General features: G+C 29.5%; 1 protein-coding gene across 2 annotated transcripts in view; it reads right to left on the reverse strand.

The window, feature by feature from the left end:
* The window catches only part of LOC144452815 (uncharacterized), a 123,987-nt gene that overhangs the window by 6,602 nt on the left and 95,942 nt on the right, over window positions 1–21,443 (reverse strand). For both annotated transcript variants that reach the window (XM_078143977.1, XM_078143976.1), the window contains exons 9-11: window positions 11,704–11,769; window positions 10,033–10,196; window positions 874–1,291 (exon numbers count right to left, since the gene is read on the reverse strand). In XM_078143977.1, coding sequence (XP_078000103.1) covers window positions 874–1,291; window positions 10,033–10,196; window positions 11,704–11,769 — 648 coding nt within the window. The remainder of the gene's footprint in view (window positions 1–873; window positions 1,292–10,032; window positions 10,197–11,703; window positions 11,770–21,443) is intronic.

Below are 21,443 nucleotides of genomic sequence, written 5' to 3' on the forward strand. Positions count from 1 at the left end.
TCCGAAATATGAGTCAAAACGTTCAAAATTACTATTAATTTCCCTAATTTTGATATTACTGGTGCTAGTATAATTATGTTATTCTCCGATATTTTTCTTTATTCAGCTGGAAAATACTCTTGATCTATGGGGCATCACTACTCGTCCATCGACTCACAGTGACAAGGTCACTTGTATTTTCCTTGGCTGACCAAAGAAAAATATTGGGTAATAACATCTAAATGTCAGAACTGGGTACTAGAAGCTCTTAGTATCTGCCAGTTGGTTGGCAGACTTCCAGTAGTTACTAGTTGGAGATCAGAAATAAAAATCTAAAATCTGACGGATGTTTTGATATCAATTAGAATTTTGACATCATAATGAAGTCAATGTGGTTTTGTACTAATGGTACTCAGAAATGGTAAGAGGACTTGGTGTCTTTGTTACTTTATTCAGGGACAACATTGGTGACATATTGTGCTGGTCAGACATAATAAAGACAGGGGTATTAATACCAGCTGTATGTATGATGCAATATTTGCATTATTAGAGGTTTTTGGAAAATGATTCACTTTATGAAGATGACACTACAAGGTAATTGAACACCTTTACTACCTTGTTTATGAGAACAGGGTTGTTACTACCTTGTTTATGGGAACAGAGTTGTTACTTCCTTGTTTATGGGAACAGGGTTGTTACTACCTTGTTTATGGGAACAGAGTTGTTACTTCCTTGTTTATGGGAACAGAGTTGTTACTACCTTGTTTATGGGAACAGAGTTGTTACTACCTTGTTTATGGGAACAGAGTTGTTACTACCTTGTTTATGGGAACAGAGTTGTAGTCAGCAATATCATATGTTAAACATATTTATGACAATAAAATGGATGCTTACTTGGAGGTAATGGCCTGTTTGACATAACTCTTGGATTTTGTGCCAATGGTGCTTGATTTCTCTCGACTGGCATAGCTAAGTTATAGTAAGAAGTTTGATTGACTTCAGGAGTAACTGTCGTCAGGGATTGATAGTCGTCAAGTGGTGACACTTCTCTAGCATTTAATGGCATATATGTTGGTTGTGATGATGATGATGAGGTGGATGACGTTGATGACACTCTCCTTACTGGATTCATTGGCATGTATGATGGATCGTTACCTTCATATTGTGCAGGAGAATGATAGAGGGACTGTGTGGCTGGTTGGTAAACTGATGTGTTGCTTTGTTGAGGAGTAGATGTCACTGAATAAATTGGACAATCTTTGCTAAACTCCACAGCCATGACTTGGATGACTCCATGAAGGTCTGTATTTGGCTGCAAAATCAAAATTAATTCAACATACTTATTGCATTGATTCAAATCAAAATTAATTAATTATACTTATTGCACTGATTCAAATTAATAAATTATACTTATTGCACTGATTCAAATCAAAGTAATTCACTACACTTATTGCACCGATTCAAATTAATTAATTATACTTATTGTACTGATTCAAATTAATTAATTATACTTATTGCACTGATTCAAATTAATTAATTAATTATACTTATTGTACTGATTCAAATCAAATTAATTAATTATACTTATTGTACTGATTCAAATCAAATTAATTAATTATACTTATTGCACTGATTCAAATCAAATTAATTAATTATACTTATTGCATTGATTCAAATCAAAATTAATTAATTATACTTATTGCACTGATTCAAATTAATAAATTATACTTATTGCACTGATTCAAATCAAAGTAATTCATTACACTTATTGCACCGATTCAAATTAATTAATTATACTTATTGTACTGATTCAAATTAATTAATTATACTTATTGCACTGATTCAAATCAAATTAATTAATTATACTTATTGCACTGATTCAAATCAAATTAATTAATTATACTTATTGTACTGATTCAAATCAAATTAATTAATTATACTTATTGCACTGATTCAAATTAATTAATTACACTTATTGCACTGATTCAAATTAATTAATTATACTTATTGCACTGATTCAAATTAATAAATTATACTTATTGCACTGATTCAAATCAAATTAATTAATTATACTTATTGTACTGATTCAAATTAATTAATTATACTTATTGCACTGATTCAAATTAATTAATTATACTTATTGCACTGATTCAAATCAAATTAATTAATTATACTTATTGCACTGATTCAAATCAAATTAATTAATTATACTTATTGTACTGATTCAAATCAAATCAATTCATTATACTTATTGCACTGATTCAAATCAAATTAATTAATTATACTTATTGTACTGATTCAAATCAAATCAATTCATTACACTTATTGCACTGATTCAAATCAAATTAATTAATTATACTTATTGCACTGATTCAAATCAAATTAATTCATTATACTTATTGTACTGATTCAAATTAATTAATTATACTTATTGTACTGATTCAAAATAATTAATTATACTTATTGCACTGATTCAAATTAATTAATTAATTATACTTATTGCACTGATTCAAATTAATTAATTATACTTATTGTACTGATTCAAATTAATTAATTATACTTATTGTACTGATTCAAATTAATTATACTTATTGCACTGATTCAAATTAATTAATTATACTTATTGCACTGATTCAAATTAATTAATTACACTTATTGCACTGATTCAAATTAATTAATTACACTTATTGCACTGATTCAAATTAATTAATTATACTTATTGCACTGATTCAAATTAATTAATTACACTTATTGCACTGATTCAAATTAATTAATTATACTTATTGCACTGATTCAAATTAATAAATTATACTTATTGCACTGATTCAAAGTAATTAATTATACTTATTGCACTGATTCAAATCAAATTAATTATACTTATTGCACTGATTCAAATCAAATTAATTAATTATACTTATTGTACTGATTCAAATTAATTAATTATACTTATTGCACCGATTCAAATTAATTCATTATACTTATTGCACTGATTCAAATTAATTCATTATACTTATTGCACTGATTCAAATCAAATTAATTATACTTATTGCACTGATTCAAATTAATTAATTTTACTTATTGCACTGATTCAAATCAAATTAATTAATTATACTTATTGTACTGATTCAAATCAAATCAATTAATTATACTTATTGCACTGATTCAAATTAATTAATTATACTTATTGCACTGATTCAAATCAAATTAATTAATTACACTTATTGCACTGATTCAAATCAAAGTAATTCATTATACTTATTGTACTGATTCAAATCAAAGTAATTAATTTTACTTATTGCACCGATTCAAATTAATTAATTTTACTTATTGCACTGATTCAAATCAAATTAATTATACTTATTGCACCGATTCAAATTAATTCATTATACTTATTGCACTGATTCAAATTAATTAATTTTGCTTATTGCACTGATTCAAATCAAAGTAATTCATTACACTTATTGCACCGATTCAAATTAATTAATTAATTATACTTATTGTACTGATTCAAATTAAATTAATTAATTATACTTATTGCACTGATTCAAATCAAATTAATTAATTATACTTATTGTACTGATTCAAATCAAATCAATTCATTACACTTATTGCACTGATTCAAATCAAATTAATTAATTATACTTATTGCACTGATTCAAATCAAATTAATTCATTATACTTATTGTACTGATTCAAATTAATTAATTATACTTATTGTACTGATTCAAATTAATTAATTATACTTATTGTACTGATTCAAATTAATTAATTATACTTATTGTACTGATTCAAATTAATTAATTATACTTATTGTACTGATTCAAATTAATTAATTATACTTATTGTACTGATTCAAATTAATTAATTATACTTATTGCACTGATTCAAAGTAATTCATTTTACTTATTGTACTGATTCAAATTAATTAATTATACTTATTGTACTGATTCAAATTAATTCATTATACTTATTGCACTGATTCAAATTAATTCATTATACTTATTGCACTGATTCAAATTAATTAATTATACTTATTGTACTGATTCAAATTAATTAATTATACTTATTGTACTGATTCAAATCAAATTAATTCATTATACTTATTGCACTGATTCAAATTAATTAATTATACTTATTGCACTGATTCAAATCAAATTAATTAATTATACTTATTGCACTGATTCAAATTAATTAATTATACTTATTGTACTGATTCAAATCAAATTAATTCATTATACTTATTGCACTGATTCAAATCAAATTAATTAATTATACTTATTGCACCGATTCAAATTAATTCATTATACTTATTGCACTGATTCAAATTAATTAATTTTGCTTATTGCACTGATTCAAATCAAAGTAATTCATTACACTTATTGCACCGATTCAAATTAATTAATTTTACTTATTGCACTGATTCAAATCAAATTAATTTTACTTATTGCACTGATTCAAATCAAATTAATTATACTTATTGCACCGATTCAAATTAATTAATTTTACTTATTGCACCGATTCAAATCAAAGTAATTCATTACACTTATTGCACCGATTCAAATTAATTAATTTTACTTATTGCACTGATTCAAATTAATTCATTATACTTATTGCACCGATTCAAATTAATTAATTATACTTATTGCACTGATTCAAATTAATTCATTATACTTATTGCACTGATTCAAATTAATTAATTATACTTATTGCACTGATTCAAATCAAATTAATTCATTATACTTATTGCACTGATTCAAATCAAATTAATTCATTATACTTATTGCACTGATTCAAATCAAAGTAATTAATTACACTTATTGTACCGATTCAAATTAATTAATTATACTTATTGCACTGATTCAAATCAAATTAATTAATTATACTTATTGTACTGATTCAAATCAAATTAATTAATTATACTTATTGCACTGATTCAAATCAAAGTAATTAATTACACTTATTGCACTGATTCAAATTAATTAATTATACTTATTGCACTGATTCAAATCAAATTAATTAATTATACTTATTGCACTGATTCAAATCAAATCAATTCATTATACTTATTGCACTGATTCAAATCAAATTAATTAATTATACTTATTGCACTGATTCAAATCAAATCAATTCATTATACTTATTGCACCGATTCAAATTAATTAATTATACTTATTGTACTGATTCAAATTAATTAATTATACTTATTGCACTGATTCAAATTAATTAATTAATTATACTTATTGTACTGATTCAAATCAAATTAATTAATTATACTTATTGTACTGATTCAAATCAAATTAATTAATTATACTTATTGCACTGATTCAAATCAAATTAATTAATTATACTTATTGCATTGATTCAAATCAAAATTAATTAATTATACTTATTGCACTGATTCAAATTAATAAATTATACTTATTGCACTGATTCAAATCAAAGTAATTCATTACACTTATTGCACCGATTCAAATTAATTAATTATACTTATTGTACTGATTCAAATTAATTAATTATACTTATTGCACTGATTCAAATCAAATTAATTAATTATACTTATTGCACTGATTCAAATCAAATTAATTAATTATACTTATTGTACTGATTCAAATCAAATTAATTAATTATACTTATTGCACTGATTCAAATTAATTAATTACACTTATTGCACTGATTCAAATTAATTAATTATACTTATTGCACTGATTCAAATTAATAAATTATACTTATTGCACTGATTCAAATCAAATTAATTAATTATACTTATTGTACTGATTCAAATTAATTAATTATACTTATTGCACTGATTCAAATTAATTAATTATACTTATTGCACTGATTCAAATCAAATTAATTAATTATACTTATTGCACTGATTCAAATCAAATTAATTAATTATACTTATTGTACTGATTCAAATCAAATCAATTCATTATACTTATTGCACTGATTCAAATCAAATTAATTAATTATACTTATTGTACTGATTCAAATCAAATCAATTCATTACACTTATTGCACTGATTCAAATCAAATTAATTAATTATACTTATTGCACTGATTCAAATCAAATTAATTCATTATACTTATTGTACTGATTCAAATTAATTAATTATACTTATTGTACTGATTCAAAATAATTAATTATACTTATTGCACTGATTCAAATTAATTAATTAATTATACTTATTGCACTGATTCAAATTAATTAATTATACTTATTGTACTGATTCAAATTAATTAATTATACTTATTGTACTGATTCAAATTAATTATACTTATTGCACTGATTCAAATTAATTAATTATACTTATTGCACTGATTCAAATTAATTAATTACACTTATTGCACTGATTCAAATTAATTAATTACACTTATTGCACTGATTCAAATTAATTAATTATACTTATTGCACTGATTCAAATTAATTAATTACACTTATTGCACTGATTCAAATTAATTAATTATACTTATTGCACTGATTCAAATTAATAAATTATACTTATTGCACTGATTCAAAGTAATTAATTATACTTATTGCACTGATTCAAATCAAATTAATTATACTTATTGCACTGATTCAAATCAAATTAATTAATTATACTTATTGTACTGATTCAAATTAATTAATTATACTTATTGCACCGATTCAAATTAATTCATTATACTTATTGCACTGATTCAAATTAATTCATTATACTTATTGCACTGATTCAAATCAAATTAATTATACTTATTGCACTGATTCAAATTAATTAATTTTACTTATTGCACTGATTCAAATCAAATTAATTAATTATACTTATTGTACTGATTCAAATCAAATCAATTAATTATACTTATTGCACTGATTCAAATTAATTAATTATACTTATTGCACTGATTCAAATCAAATTAATTAATTACACTTATTGCACTGATTCAAATCAAAGTAATTCATTATACTTATTGTACTGATTCAAATCAAAGTAATTAATTTTACTTATTGCACCGATTCAAATTAATTAATTTTACTTATTGCACTGATTCAAATCAAATTAATTATACTTATTGCACCGATTCAAATTAATTCATTATACTTATTGCACTGATTCAAATTAATTAATTTTGCTTATTGCACTGATTCAAATCAAAGTAATTCATTACACTTATTGCACTGATTCAAATCAAATTAATTAATTATACTTATTGTACTGATTCAAATTAAATTAATTAATTATACTTATTGCACTGATTCAAATCAAATTAATTAATTATACTTATTGTACTGATTCAAATTAATTAATTATACTTATTGCACTGATTCAAATTAATTAATTATACTTATTGCACTGATTCAAATCAAATTAATTAATTATACTTATTGCACTGATTCAAATCAAATTAATTAATTATACTTATTGTACTGATTCAAATCAAATCAATTCATTACACTTATTGCACTGATTCAAATCAAATTAATTAATTATACTTATTGCACTGATTCAAATCAAATTAATTAATTATACTTATTGTACTGATTCAAATTAATTAATTATACTTATTGCACTGATTCAAATTAATTAATTATACTTATTGCACTGATTCAAATCAAATTAATTAATTATACTTATTGCACTGATTCAAATCAAATTAATTAATTATACTTATTGTACTGATTCAAATCAAATCAATTCATTATACTTATTGCACTGATTCAAATCAAATTAATTAATTATACTTATTGTACTGATTCAAATCAAATCAATTCATTACACTTATTGCACTGATTCAAATCAAATTAATTAATTATACTTATTGCACTGATTCAAATCAAATTAATTCATTATACTTATTGTACTGATTCAAATTAATTAATTATACTTATTGTACTGATTCAAATTAATTAATTATACTTATTGTACTGATTCAAATTAATTAATTATACTTATTGTACTGATTCAAATTAATTAATTATACTTATTGTACTGATTCAAATTAATTAATTATACTTATTGTACTGATTCAAATTAATTAATTATACTTATTGCACTGATTCAAAGTAATTCATTTTACTTATTGTACTGATTCAAATTAATTAATTATACTTATTGTACTGATTCAAATTAATTCATTATACTTATTGCACTGATTCAAATTAATTCATTATACTTATTGCACTGATTCAAATTAATTAATTATACTTATTGTACTGATTCAAATTAATTAATTATACTTATTGTACTGATTCAAATCAAATTAATTCATTATACTTATTGCACTGATTCAAATTAATTAATTATACTTATTGCACTGATTCAAATCAAATTAATTAATTATACTTATTGCACTGATTCAAATTAATTAATTATACTTATTGTACTGATTCAAATCAAATTAATTCATTATACTTATTGCACTGATTCAAATCAAATTAATTAATTATACTTATTGCACCGATTCAAATTAATTCATTATACTTATTGCACTGATTCAAATTAATTAATTTTGCTTATTGCACTGATTCAAATCAAAGTAATTCATTACACTTATTGCACCGATTCAAATTAATTAATTTTACTTATTGCACTGATTCAAATCAAATTAATTTTACTTATTGCACTGATTCAAATCAAATTAATTATACTTATTGCACCGATTCAAATTAATTAATTTTACTTATTGCACCGATTCAAATCAAAGTAATTCATTACACTTATTGCACCGATTCAAATTAATTAATTTTACTTATTGCACTGATTCAAATTAATTCATTATACTTATTGCACCGATTCAAATTAATTAATTATACTTATTGCACTGATTCAAATTAATTCATTATACTTATTGCACTGATTCAAATTAATTAATTATACTTATTGCACTGATTCAAATCAAATTAATTCATTATACTTATTGCACTGATTCAAATCAAATTAATTCATTATACTTATTGCACTGATTCAAATCAAAGTAATTAATTACACTTATTGTACCGATTCAAATTAATTAATTATACTTATTGCACTGATTCAAATCAAATTAATTAATTATACTTATTGTACTGATTCAAATCAAATTAATTAATTATACTTATTGCACTGATTCAAATCAAAGTAATTAATTACACTTATTGCACTGATTCAAATTAATTAATTATACTTATTGCACTGATTCAAATCAAATTAATTAATTATACTTATTGCACTGATTCAAATCAAATCAATTCATTATACTTATTGCACTGATTCAAATCAAATTAATTAATTATACTTATTGCACTGATTCAAATCAAATCAATTCATTATACTTATTGCACTGATTCAAATCAAATTAATTATACTTATTGTACTGATTCAAATCAAATTAATTAATTATACTTATTGCACTGATTCAAATCAAATCAATTCATTATACTTATTGCACTGATTCAAATTTAAACATAGATGACTAACACAACTAAAAGCAAATCTGGATATTTTTCCTACGAGAAAATTCTGGGAATTGATAGTTTGCTACTGGTTGAACATGATTGACTATGGACCTTTTACACAGTGGTTAATAAAGGCATGTTAACTAATACAGGTTTTATTCTCCATGGAATAAGTAACAAGCTTCTTATTCATTTCACAGAAAATTACATTACACACACACATGCACGCACGCATACATTCACAGACGGATGTATGAATGGAAGGAACCCAACGTATAAGCCCCCTCCGTGCAGTGTCCATCAGGGCTACTAACTTATGCTGGAGGAAATGCTTAGAGGTATATTACCACTTCATTGATAATCTACAAATTGCAAGTTTTGACAAAACAGTTTGATGTCAGACTTTATATGCTGGCAACATGATTGTTACCTTAATTCTAAACAAGAGATTTTATCGTTTTGGCCACTAGATGGCAGAATTTCACTCATAAGTAAAGATAAATATTTAGTGTATGCTGAAAATTATTCTTTTCTAGCACCTTCAAAATAACTTGGCAGCTTATTCAACTCATTCAAATAGTTCTCTTTCCCTTGTTTTTAATGATCTAATATCACATTCTTGGAGTCCATGGTCAACTTACATGTTTCCAGTTCTGGAGATACTGGAGTTGAATTTTGCCTGATGGATCAACATAAGAACAAGCCTTAATAGCCATACCCCTGGTGGGCCTCAGAAAACAGACTGGGGCACGTTGTGGGTAATCTTTGAGGATCCACACACACACAGGGATATTATAACTAGCACCTGCAGGGAAAGTGACAGGGGGACTTGAATCAGTAAACATAAGAAAACAGTGACAGGGGGACTTGAAACAGTAAACATAAGAAAACAGTGACAGGGGGACTTGAAACAGTAAACATAAGAAAACAGTGACGGGTAGGTATTTATTTTGGATTTTCAATTCATATAACAATTTTATCATGGCTTCCTTCTTAAAAAATCAATGTGAAACAACATATACCAAGTCTGTGTTTGTAACTCAATACACCGCAAAAAGCTAAGCAAATGTGTAAAATGTTTGTTATTATGCAGTTCCAATGCACCGTAATTTTGTACCAGTGCAGGTAGATTTCAAAACCTGTTTGGAAATTTGACAAAACTAATGGAGATGATGATATCACTTTTTTGTAGAATAAGTGTCATATTTCATGGTTTTCCTCTCCCCTCCCTCTAAATGAATGTTCACAAGTGTGACATCAACATGTTTATATACTATGTAAACCATAATACAAAATGTAGCAGTCCTCCACTATGATTGGTGCAATTTGAAAACATGATTGTAAACACATTATTAAAGTCAACATACTACCAGAAACCCAGCACTGTGTCTCACATTAAAAACCCAGCACTGTGTCTCACATTAAAAACCCAGCACTGTGTCTCACATTAAAAACCCAGCACTGTGTCTCACATTAAAAACCCAGCACTGTGTCTCACATTAAAATTAAATTTTTATTAACATCTCAGTAGTAAATACAAAAGCTGTTTTCATTAAACGGGTGAGTTTTCCGTCGAAATTTGGTTAGAAGTGCGAAAATTACATTAAGCAGTTGTATTGATGTCAGATACCCTCCCCCTCCCCCCCAACAAAGTTGACTTATTGAGCTTGTGTGATATTGTGCGATTGTCCCTAAGATGTCTATTATAGATTAGAATAAAAATATGAGTCAATATTCACTCGTTTATTTTTCTATTATCCAAATAACACTTCTATTTTAGAAAAATATCTCAACATCTATAACATCTACTACAATTCTTTATAGTGCAAACATAGTATATTTACTTTCACTTTTATTCAGAATTCATTTTCTAGGCTGAGAATACATGTACATGTATGTATAATGTACCCTAGAGTAATTCTAATCTATCAATGAATAGTTTCTTTCCTATCCCCCGCCCCCGCCCCCTCCCCCTCATACAAAAGTACAGAAAAAAACAAATGCAAAATGAATGCATTCACTAAGGTCAGGCTTTAGATTGTTGTTCCTTAACACATTGTTGGAATGTACAATTTTGAGTTACTGCCATCATACATGCTACAACCCTTAATTGGCAAATTAACTAGACCAAACAATATGAAATTTCTAGCTCGCATAATTAATTGACTAATTACCAAATATGGTCATTTATGCAAATGAATCACTAAGATAACTACATAAACACTGATAATAGGACACATGGACTTTGTTATTACCAATCTATATATTATAAGATAACCTGTCTCTTGAATGACCTTTCACCTTTGACATACCTTGATAGTCAATGGGCACAGTGCCAGAAACATTCAAAGTCTTCTTGATCTTGCCATCTTCATCCTCTGTTAATATAAACAGTTGAATTAAAATTCAAATTCATCACTATTTCTAAACAGACACAAAAAGGTGGACAGGTTGAAGAGTCTTGTCAATAAAGTATGAAACATATCCCATAACCCTAATGAGGCTCAGATGTCAGCACAAATTTAGAATTCGCTTCTCAGAAATTTTTTAACTTACATAGACATGAGAAATTTTATATTATGAACTGCAGAGGCCAAGAAAATTTATTATCATTAAAAACAATTAGTTAGTATGCTTAGAAAGGACATTTAGTAGAGCTATTACTTGGTACACTTAGAAAGGACATTTAGTAATAGTAGAGCTATTACTTGGTACACTTAGAAAGGACATTTAGTAGAGCTATTACTTGGTACACTTAGAAAGGACATTTAGTAGAGCTAGTACTTGGTACACTTAGAAAGGACATTTAGTAGAGCTAGTACTTGGTACACTTAGAAAGGACAGTTAGTAGAGCTAGTACTTGGTACACTTAGAAAGGACATTTAGTAGAGCTAGTACTTGGTACACTTAGAAAGGACATTTAGTAGAGCTAGTACTAATTGGTACACTAAGAAATGACATTTAGTAGAGCTATTACTTGGTACACTTAGAAAGGACATTTAGTAGAGCTATTACTTGGTACACTTAGAAAGGTCATTTAGTAATAGTAGAGCTATTACTTGGTACACTTAGAAAGGACATTTAGTAGAGCTATTACTTGGTACACTTAGAAAGGACATTTAGTAGAGTTAGTACTTGGTACACTTAGAAAGGACAGTTAGTAGAGCTATTACTTGGTACACTTAGAAAGGACATTTAGTAGAGCTAGTACTTGGTACACTTAGAAAGGACATTTAGTAATAGTAGAGCTATTACTTGGTACACTTAAAAAGGACATTTAGTAGAGCTATTACTTGGTACACTTAGAAAGGACATTTAGTAGAGTTAGTACTTGGTACACTTAGAAAGGACAGTTAGTAGAGCTATTACTTGGTAGACGTAGAAAGGACATTTAGTAGAGCTAGTACTTGGTACACTTAGAAAGGACATTTAGTAATAGTAGAGTTAGTACTTGGTACACTAAGAAAGGTCATTTAGTAGAGCTAGTACTTGGTACACTTAGAAAGGACATTTAGTAATAGTAGAGTTAGTACTTGGTACACTTAGAAAGGACATTTAGTAGAGCTAGTACTTGGTACACTTAGAAAGGACATTTAGTAATAGTAGAGTTAGTACTTGGTACACTTAGAAAGTACATTTAGTAGAGCTAGTACTTGGTACACTTAGAAAGGACATTTAGTAATAGTAGAGTTAGTACTTGGTACACTTAGAAAGGACATTTAGTAGAGCTATTACTTGGTACACTTAGAAAGGTCATTTAGTAATAGTAGAGCTATTACTTGGTACACTTAGAAAGGATATTTAGTAATAGTAGAGTTAGTACTTGGTACACTTAGAAAGGACATTTAGTAGAGCTAGTACTTGGTACACTTAGAAAGGACATTTAGTAGAGCTAGTACTTGGTACACTTAGAAAGGACATTTAGTAGAGCTAGTACTTGGTACACTTAGAAAGGACATTTAGTAGAGCTAGTACTTGGTACACTTATAAAGGACATTTAGTAGAGCTAGTACTTGGTACACTTAGAAAGGACATTTAGTAGAGCTAGTACTTGGTACACTTAGAAAGGACATTTAGTAGAGCTAGTACTTGGTACACTTAGAAAGGACAGTTAGTAGAGCTAGTACTTGGTACACTTAGAAAGGACATTTAGTAGAGTTAGTACTTGGTACACTTAGAAAGGACATTTAGTAGAGCTAGTACTTGGTACACTTAGAAAGGACAGTTAGTAGAGCTAGTACTTGGTACACTTAGAAATGACATTTAGTAGAGCTAGTACTTGGTACACTTAGAAAGGACATTTAAGTAATAGTAGAGCTATTACTTGGTACACTTAAAAAGGACATTTAGTAGAGCTAGTACTTGGTACACTTAGAAAGGACATTTAGTAATAGTAGAGTTAGTACTTGGTACACTAAGAAAGGTCATTTAGTAGAGCTAGTACTTGGTACACTTAGAAAGGACATTTAGTAATAGTAGAGTTAGTACTTGGTACACTTAGAAAGGACATTTAGTAGAGCTAGTACTTGGTACACTTAGAAAGGACATTTAGTAATAGTAGAGTTAGTACTTGGTACACTTAGAAAGGACAGTTAGTAGAGCTAGTACTTGGTACACTTAGAAAGGACATTTAGTAGAGCTATTACTTGGTACACTTAGAAAGGTCATTTAGTAGAGCTATTACTTGGTACACTTAGAAAGGACATTTAGTAGAGCTATTACTTGGTACACTTAGAAAGGACAGTTAGTAGAGCTAGTACTTGGTACACTTAGAAAGGACATTTAGTAGAGCTATTACTTGGTACACTTAGAAAGGACAGTTAGTAGAGCTATTACTTGGTACACTTAGAAAGGACATTTAGTAGAGCTATTACTTGGTACACTTAGAAAGGACATTTAGTAGAGCTATTACTTGGTACACTTAGAAAGGACATTTAGTAGAGCTATTACTTGGTACACTTAGAAAGGACAGTTAGTAGAGCTAGTACTTGGTACACTTAGAAAGGACATTTAGTAGAGCTATTACTTGGTACACTTAGAAAGGTCATTTAGTAATAGTAGAGCTATTACTTGGTACACTTAGAAAGGATATTTAGTAATAGTAGAGTTAGTACTTGGTACACTTAGAAAGGACATTTAGTAGAGCTAGTACTTGGTACACTTAGAAAGGACATTTAGTAGAGCTATTACTTGGTACACTTAGAAAGGACATTTAGTAGAGCTAGTACTTGGTACACTTAGAAAGGACATTTAGTAGAGCTAGTACTTGGTACACTTAGAAAGGACATTTAGTAGAGCTAGTACTTGGTACACTTAGAAAGGACAGTTAGTAGAGCTAGTACTTGGTACACTTAGAAATGACAGTTAGTAGAGTTAGTACTTGGTACACTTAGAAAGGACAGTTAGTAGAGCTATTACTTGGTACACTTAGAAAGGACATTTAGTAGAGCTATTACTTGGTACACTTAGAAAGGACATTTAGTAGAGCTAGTACTTGGTACAATTAGAAAGGACATTTAGTAGAGCTAGTACTTGGTACACTTAGAAAGGACATTTAGTAGAGCTAGTACTTGGTACACTTAGAAAGGACATTTAGTAGAGCTAGTACTTGGTACACTTAGAAAGGACATTTAGTAGAGCTAGTACTTGGTACACTTAGAAAGGACATTTAGTAGAGCTATTACTTGGTACACTTAGAAAGGACATTTAGTAGAGCTAGTACTTGGTACACTTAGAAAGGACATTTAGTAGAGCTATTACTTGGTACACTTAGAAAGGACATTTAGTAGAGCTATTACTTGGTACACTTAGAAAGGACATTTAGTAGAGCTAGTACTTGGTACACTTAGAAAGGACATTTAGTAGAGCTAGTACTTGGTACACTTAGAAAGGACATTTAGTAATAGTAGAGCTATTACTTGGTACACTTAGAAAGCACATTTAGTAGAGCTAGTACTTGGTACACTTAGAAAGGACATTTAGTAGAGCTAGTACTTGGTACACTTAGAAAGGTCATTTAGTAGAGCTAGTACTTGGTACACTTAGAAAGGATATTTAGTAGAGCTAGTAATTGGTACACTTAGAAAGGACATTTAGTAGAGCTAGTACTTGGTACACTTAGAAAGGACATTTAGTAATAGTAGAGCTATTACTTGGGGTACACTTAGAAAGGACAGTTAGTAGAGCTAGTACTTGATACACTTAGAAAGGTCATTTAGTAGAGCTAGTACTTGGTACACTTAGAAAGGACATTTAGTAGAGCTATTACTTGGTACACTTAGAAAGGACAGTTAGTAGAGCTAGTACTTGGTACACTTAGAAAGGACATTTAGTAGAGCTAGTACTTGGTACACTTAGAAAGTACATTTAGTAATAGTAGAGCTATTACTTGGTACACTTAGAAAGGACATTTAGTAGAGCTAGTACTTGGTACACTTAGAAAGGACATTTAGTAGAGCTAGTACTTGGTACACTTAGAAAGGACATTTAGTAGAGCTAGTACTTGGTACACTTAGAAAGGACAGTTAGTAGAGCTAGTACTTGGTACACTTAGAAAGGACATTTAGTAATAGTAGAGTTAGTACTTGGTACACTTAGAAAGGACATTTAGTAGAGCTAGTACTTGGTACACTTAGAAAGGACATTTAGTAGAGCTATTACTTGGTACACTTAGAAAGGACATTTAGTAGAGCTAGTACTTGGTACACTTAGAAAGGACATTTAGTAGAGCTATTACTTGGTACACTTAGAAAGGACAGTTAGTAGAGCTAGTACTTGGTACACTTAGAAAGGACATTTAGTAGAGCTAGTACTTGGTACACTTAGAAAGGACATTTAGTAGAGCTAGTACTTGGTACACTTAGAAAGGACATTTAGTAATAGTAGAGCTAGTACTTGGTACACTTAGAAAGGACATTTAGTAGAGCTAGTACTTGGTACACTTAGAAAGGACATTTAGTAGAGCTAGTACTTGGTACACTTAGAAAGGACATTTAGTAGAGCTAGTACTTGGTACACTTAGAAAGGTCATTTAGTAGAGCTAGTACTTGGTACACTTAGAAAGGATATTTAGTAGAGCTATTAATTGGTACACTTAGAAAGGACATTTAGTAGAGCTAGTACTTGGTACACTTAGAAAGGACATTCAGTAATAGTAGAGCTATTACTTGGGGTACACTTAGAAAGGACAGTTAGTAGAGCTAGTACTTGATACACTTAGAAAAGTCATTTAGTAGAGCTAGTACTTGGTACACTTAGAAAGGACAATTAGTAGAGCTATTGCTTGGTACACTTAGAAAGGACATTTAGTAGAGCTATTACTTGGTACACTTAGAAAGGACATTTAGTAGAGCTAGTACTTGGTACACTTAGAAAGGACATTTAGTAGAGCTATTACTTGGTACACTTAGAAAGGACATTTAGTAGAGCTATTACTTGGTACACTTAGAAAGGACATTTAGTAGAGCTAGTACTTGGTACACTTAGAAAGGACATTTAGTAGAGCTAGTACTTGGTACACTTAGAAAGGACATTTAGTAATAGTAGAGCTAGTACTTGGTACACTTAGAAAGGACATTTAGTAGAGCTAGTACTTGGTACACTTAGAAAGGACATTTAGTAGAGCTAGTACTTGGTACACTTAGAAAGGACATTTAGTAGAGCTAGTACTTGGTACACTTAGAAAGGTCATTTAGTAGAGCTAGTACTTGGTACACTTAGAAAGGATATTTAGTAGAGCTATTAATTGGTACACTTAGAAAGGACATTTAGTAGAACTAGTACTTGGTACACATAGAAAGGACATTCAGTAATAGTAGAGCTATTACTTGGGGTACACTTAGAAAGGACAGTTAGTAGAGCTAGTACTTGGTACACTTAGAAAGGACAATTAGTAGAGCTATTGCTTGGTACACTTAGAAAGGACAGTTAGTAGAGCTAGTACTTGGTACACTTAGAAAGGACATTTAGTAGAGCTAGTACTTGGTACACTTAGAAAGTACATTTAGTAATAGTAGAGCTATTACTTGGTACACTTAGAAAGGATATTTAGTAGAGCTATTACTTGGTACACTTAGAAAGGACATTTAGTAATAGTAGAGCTATTACTTGGTACACTTAGAAAGGACAGTTAGTAGAGCTAGTACTTGGTACACTTAGAAAGGACATTTAGTAGAGCTAGTACTTGATACACTTAGAAAGGACATTTAGTAGAGCTAGTACATGGTACACTTAGAAAGGACATTTAGTAGAGCTAGTACTTGATACACTTAGAAAGGACATTTAGTAGAGCTAGTACTTGGTACACTTAGAAAGGACATTTAGTAGAGCTAGTACTTGGTACACTTAGAAATGACATTTAGTAGAGTTAGTACTTGGTACACTTAGAAAGGACAGTTAGTAGAGCTATTACTTGGTACACTTAGAAAGGACATTTAGTAGAGCTATTACTTGGTACACTTAGAAAGGACATTTAGTAGAGCTATTACTTGGTACACTTAGAAAGGACATTTAGTAGAGCTAGTACTTGGTACACTTAGAAAGGACATTTAGTAGAGCTATTACTTGGTACACTTAGAAAGGACATTTAGTAGAGCTATTACTTGGTACACTTAGAAAGGACATTTAGTAGAGCTATTACTTGGTACACTTAGAAAGGACATTTAGTAGAGCTATTACTTGGTACACTTAGAAAGGACATTTAGTAGAGCTATTACTTGGTACACTTAGAAAGGACATTTAGTAGAGCTAGTACTTGGTACACTTAGAAAGGACATTTAGTAGAGCTAGTACTTGGTACACTTAGAAAGGACATTTAGTAGAGCTAGTACTTGGTACACTTAGAAAGGTCATTTAGTAGAGCTAGTACTTGGTACACTTAGAAAGGATATTTAGTAGAGCTAGTAATTGGTACACTTAGAAAGGACAGTTAGTAGAGCTAGTACTTCGTACACTTAGAAAGGACATTCAGTAATAGTAGAGCTATTACTTGGGGTACACTTAGAAAGGACAGTTAGTAGAGCTAGTACTTGATACACTTAGAAAGGTCATTTAGTAGAGCTAGTACTTGGTACACTTAGAAAGGACATTTAGTAGAGCTATTACTTGGTACACTTAGAAAGGACAGTTAGTAGAGCTAGTACTTGGTACACTTAGAAAGGACATTTAGTAGAGCTAGTACTTGGTACACTTAGAAAGGACATTTAGTAATAGTAGAGCTATTACTTGGTACACTTAGAAAGGACATTTAGTAGAGCTAGTACTTGGTACACTTAGAAAGGACATTTAGTAGAGCTAGTACTTGGTACACTTAGAAAGGACATTTAGTAGAGCTAGTACTTGGTACACTTAGAAAGGACAGTTAGTAGAGCTAGTACTTGGTACACTTAGAAAGGACATTTAGTAATAGTAGAGTTAGTACTTGGTACACTTAGAAAGGACATTTAGTAGAGCTAGTACTTGGTACACTTAGAAAGGACATTTAGTAGAGCTAGTACTTGGTACACTTAGAAAGGACATTTAGTAGAGCTAGTACTTGGTACACTTAGAAAGGACATTTAGTAGAGCTAGTACTTGGTACACTTAGAAAGGACATTTAGTAATAGTAGAGCTATTACTTGGTACACTTAGAAAGGACATTTAGTAGAGCTATTACTTGGTACACTTAGAAAGGACATTTAGTAGAGCTAGTACTTGGTACACTTAGAAAGGACATTTAGTAGAGCTAGTACTTGGTACACTTAGAAAGGTCATTTAGTAGAGCTAGTACTTGGTACACTTAGAAAGGATATTTAGTAGAGCTAGTAATTGGTACACTTAGAAAGGACATTTAGTAGAGCTAGTACTTGGTACACTTAGAAAGGACATTCAGTAATAGTAGAGCTATTACTTGGGGTACACTTAGAAAGGACAGTTAGTAGAGCTAGTACTTGATACACTTAGAAAAGTCATTTAGTAGAGCTAGTACTTGGTACACTTAGAAAGGACAATTAGTAGAGCTATTACTTGGTACACTTAGAAAGGACAGTTAGTAGAGCTAGTACTTGGTACACTTAGAAAGGACATTTAGTAGAGCTAGTACTTGGTACACTTAGAAAGGACATTTAGTAATAGTAGAGCTATTACTTGGTACACTTAGAAAGGATATTTAGTAGAGCTAGTACTTGGTACACTTAGAAAGGACATTTAGTAATAGTAGAGCTATTACTTGGTACACTTAGAAAGGACAGTTAGTAGAGCTAGTACTTGGTACACTTAGAAAGGACATTTAGTAGAGCTAGTACTTGATACACTTAGAAAGGACATTTAGTAGAGCTAGTACTTGATACACTTAGAAAGGTCATTTAGTAGAGCTAGTACTTGATACACTTAGAAAGGACATTTAGTAGAGCTAGTACTTGGTACACTTAGAAAGGACATTTAGTAGAGCTAGTACTTGGTACACTTAGAAATGACATTTAGTAGAGTTAGTACTTGGTACACTTAGAAAGGACAGTTAGTAGAGCTATTACTTGGTACACTTAGAAAGGACATTTAGTAGAGCTATTACTTGGTACACTTAGAAAGGACATTTAGTAGAGCTATTACTTGGTACACTTAGAAAGGACATTTAGTAGAGCTAGTACTTGGTACACTTAGAAAGGACATTTAGTAGAGCTATTACTTGGTACACTTAGAAAGGACATTTAGTAGAGCTATTACTTGGTACACTTAGAAAGGACATTTAGTAGAGCTAGTACTTGGTACACTTAGAAAGGACATTTAGTAGAGCTATTACTTGGTACACTTAGAAAGGACATTTAGTAGAGCTATTACTTGGTACACTTAGAAAGGACATTTAGTAGAGCTATTACTTGGTACACTTAGAAAGGACATTTAGTAGAGCTATTACTTGGTACACTTAGAAAGGACATTTAGTAGAGCTAGTACTTGGTACACTTAGAAAGGACATTTAGTAGAGCTAGTACTTGGTACACTTAGAAAGGACATTTAGTAATAGTAGAGCTATTACTTGGTACACTTAGAAAGGACATTTAGTAGAGCTAGTACTTGGTACACTTAGAAAGGACATTTAGTAGAGCTAGTACTTGGTACACTTAGAAAGGACATTTAGTAGAGCTAGTACTTGGTACACTTAGAAAGGTCATTTAGTAGAGCTAGTACTTGGTACACTTAGAAAGGATATTTAGTAGAGCTAGTAATTGGTACACTTATAAAGGACATTTAGTAGAGCTAGTACTTGGTACACTTAGAAAGGACATTTAGTAATAGTAGAGCTATTACTTGGGGTACACTTAGAAAGGACAGTTAGTAGAGCTAGTACTTGGTACACTTAGAAAGGACATTTAGTAGAGCTAGTACTTGGTACACTTAGAAAGGACAATTAGTAGAGCTATTACTTGGTACACTTAGAAAGGACAGTTAGTAGAGCTAGTACTTGGTACACTTAGAAAGGACATTTAGTAGAGCTAGTACTTGGTACACTTAGAAAGGACATTTAGTAATAGTAGAGCTATTACTTGGTACACTTAGAAAGGACAGTTAGTAGAGCTAGTACTTGGTACACTTAGAAAGGACATTTAGTAGAGCTAGTACTTGATACACTTAGAAAGGACATTTAGTAGAGCTAGTACTTGATACACTTAGAAAGGTCATTTAGTAGAGCTAGTACTTGATACACTTAGAAAGGACATTTAGTAGAGCTAGTACTTGGTACACTTAGAAAGGACATTTAGTAATAGTAGAGCTAGTACTTGGTACACTTAGAAATGACATTTAGTAGAGCTAGTACTTGGTACACTTAGAAAGGACATTTAGTAATAGTAGAGCTAGTACTTGGTACACTTAGAAAGGACATTTAGTAATAGTAGAGCTAGTACTTGGTACACTTAGAAAGGACATTTAGTAGAGCTAGTACTTGGTACACTTAGAAAGGACATTTAGTAGAGCTAGTAATTGGTACACTTAGAAAGGACATTTAGTAGAGCTAGTACTTGGTACACTTAGAAAGGACATTTAGTAGAGCTAGTACTTGGTACACTTAGAAAGGACATTT

Source organism: Glandiceps talaboti, chromosome 23 (assembly GCF_964340395.1).
Source record: "Glandiceps talaboti chromosome 23, keGlaTala1.1, whole genome shotgun sequence".
NCBI classification, from domain to species: domain Eukaryota; kingdom Metazoa; phylum Hemichordata; class Enteropneusta; family Spengelidae; genus Glandiceps; species Glandiceps talaboti.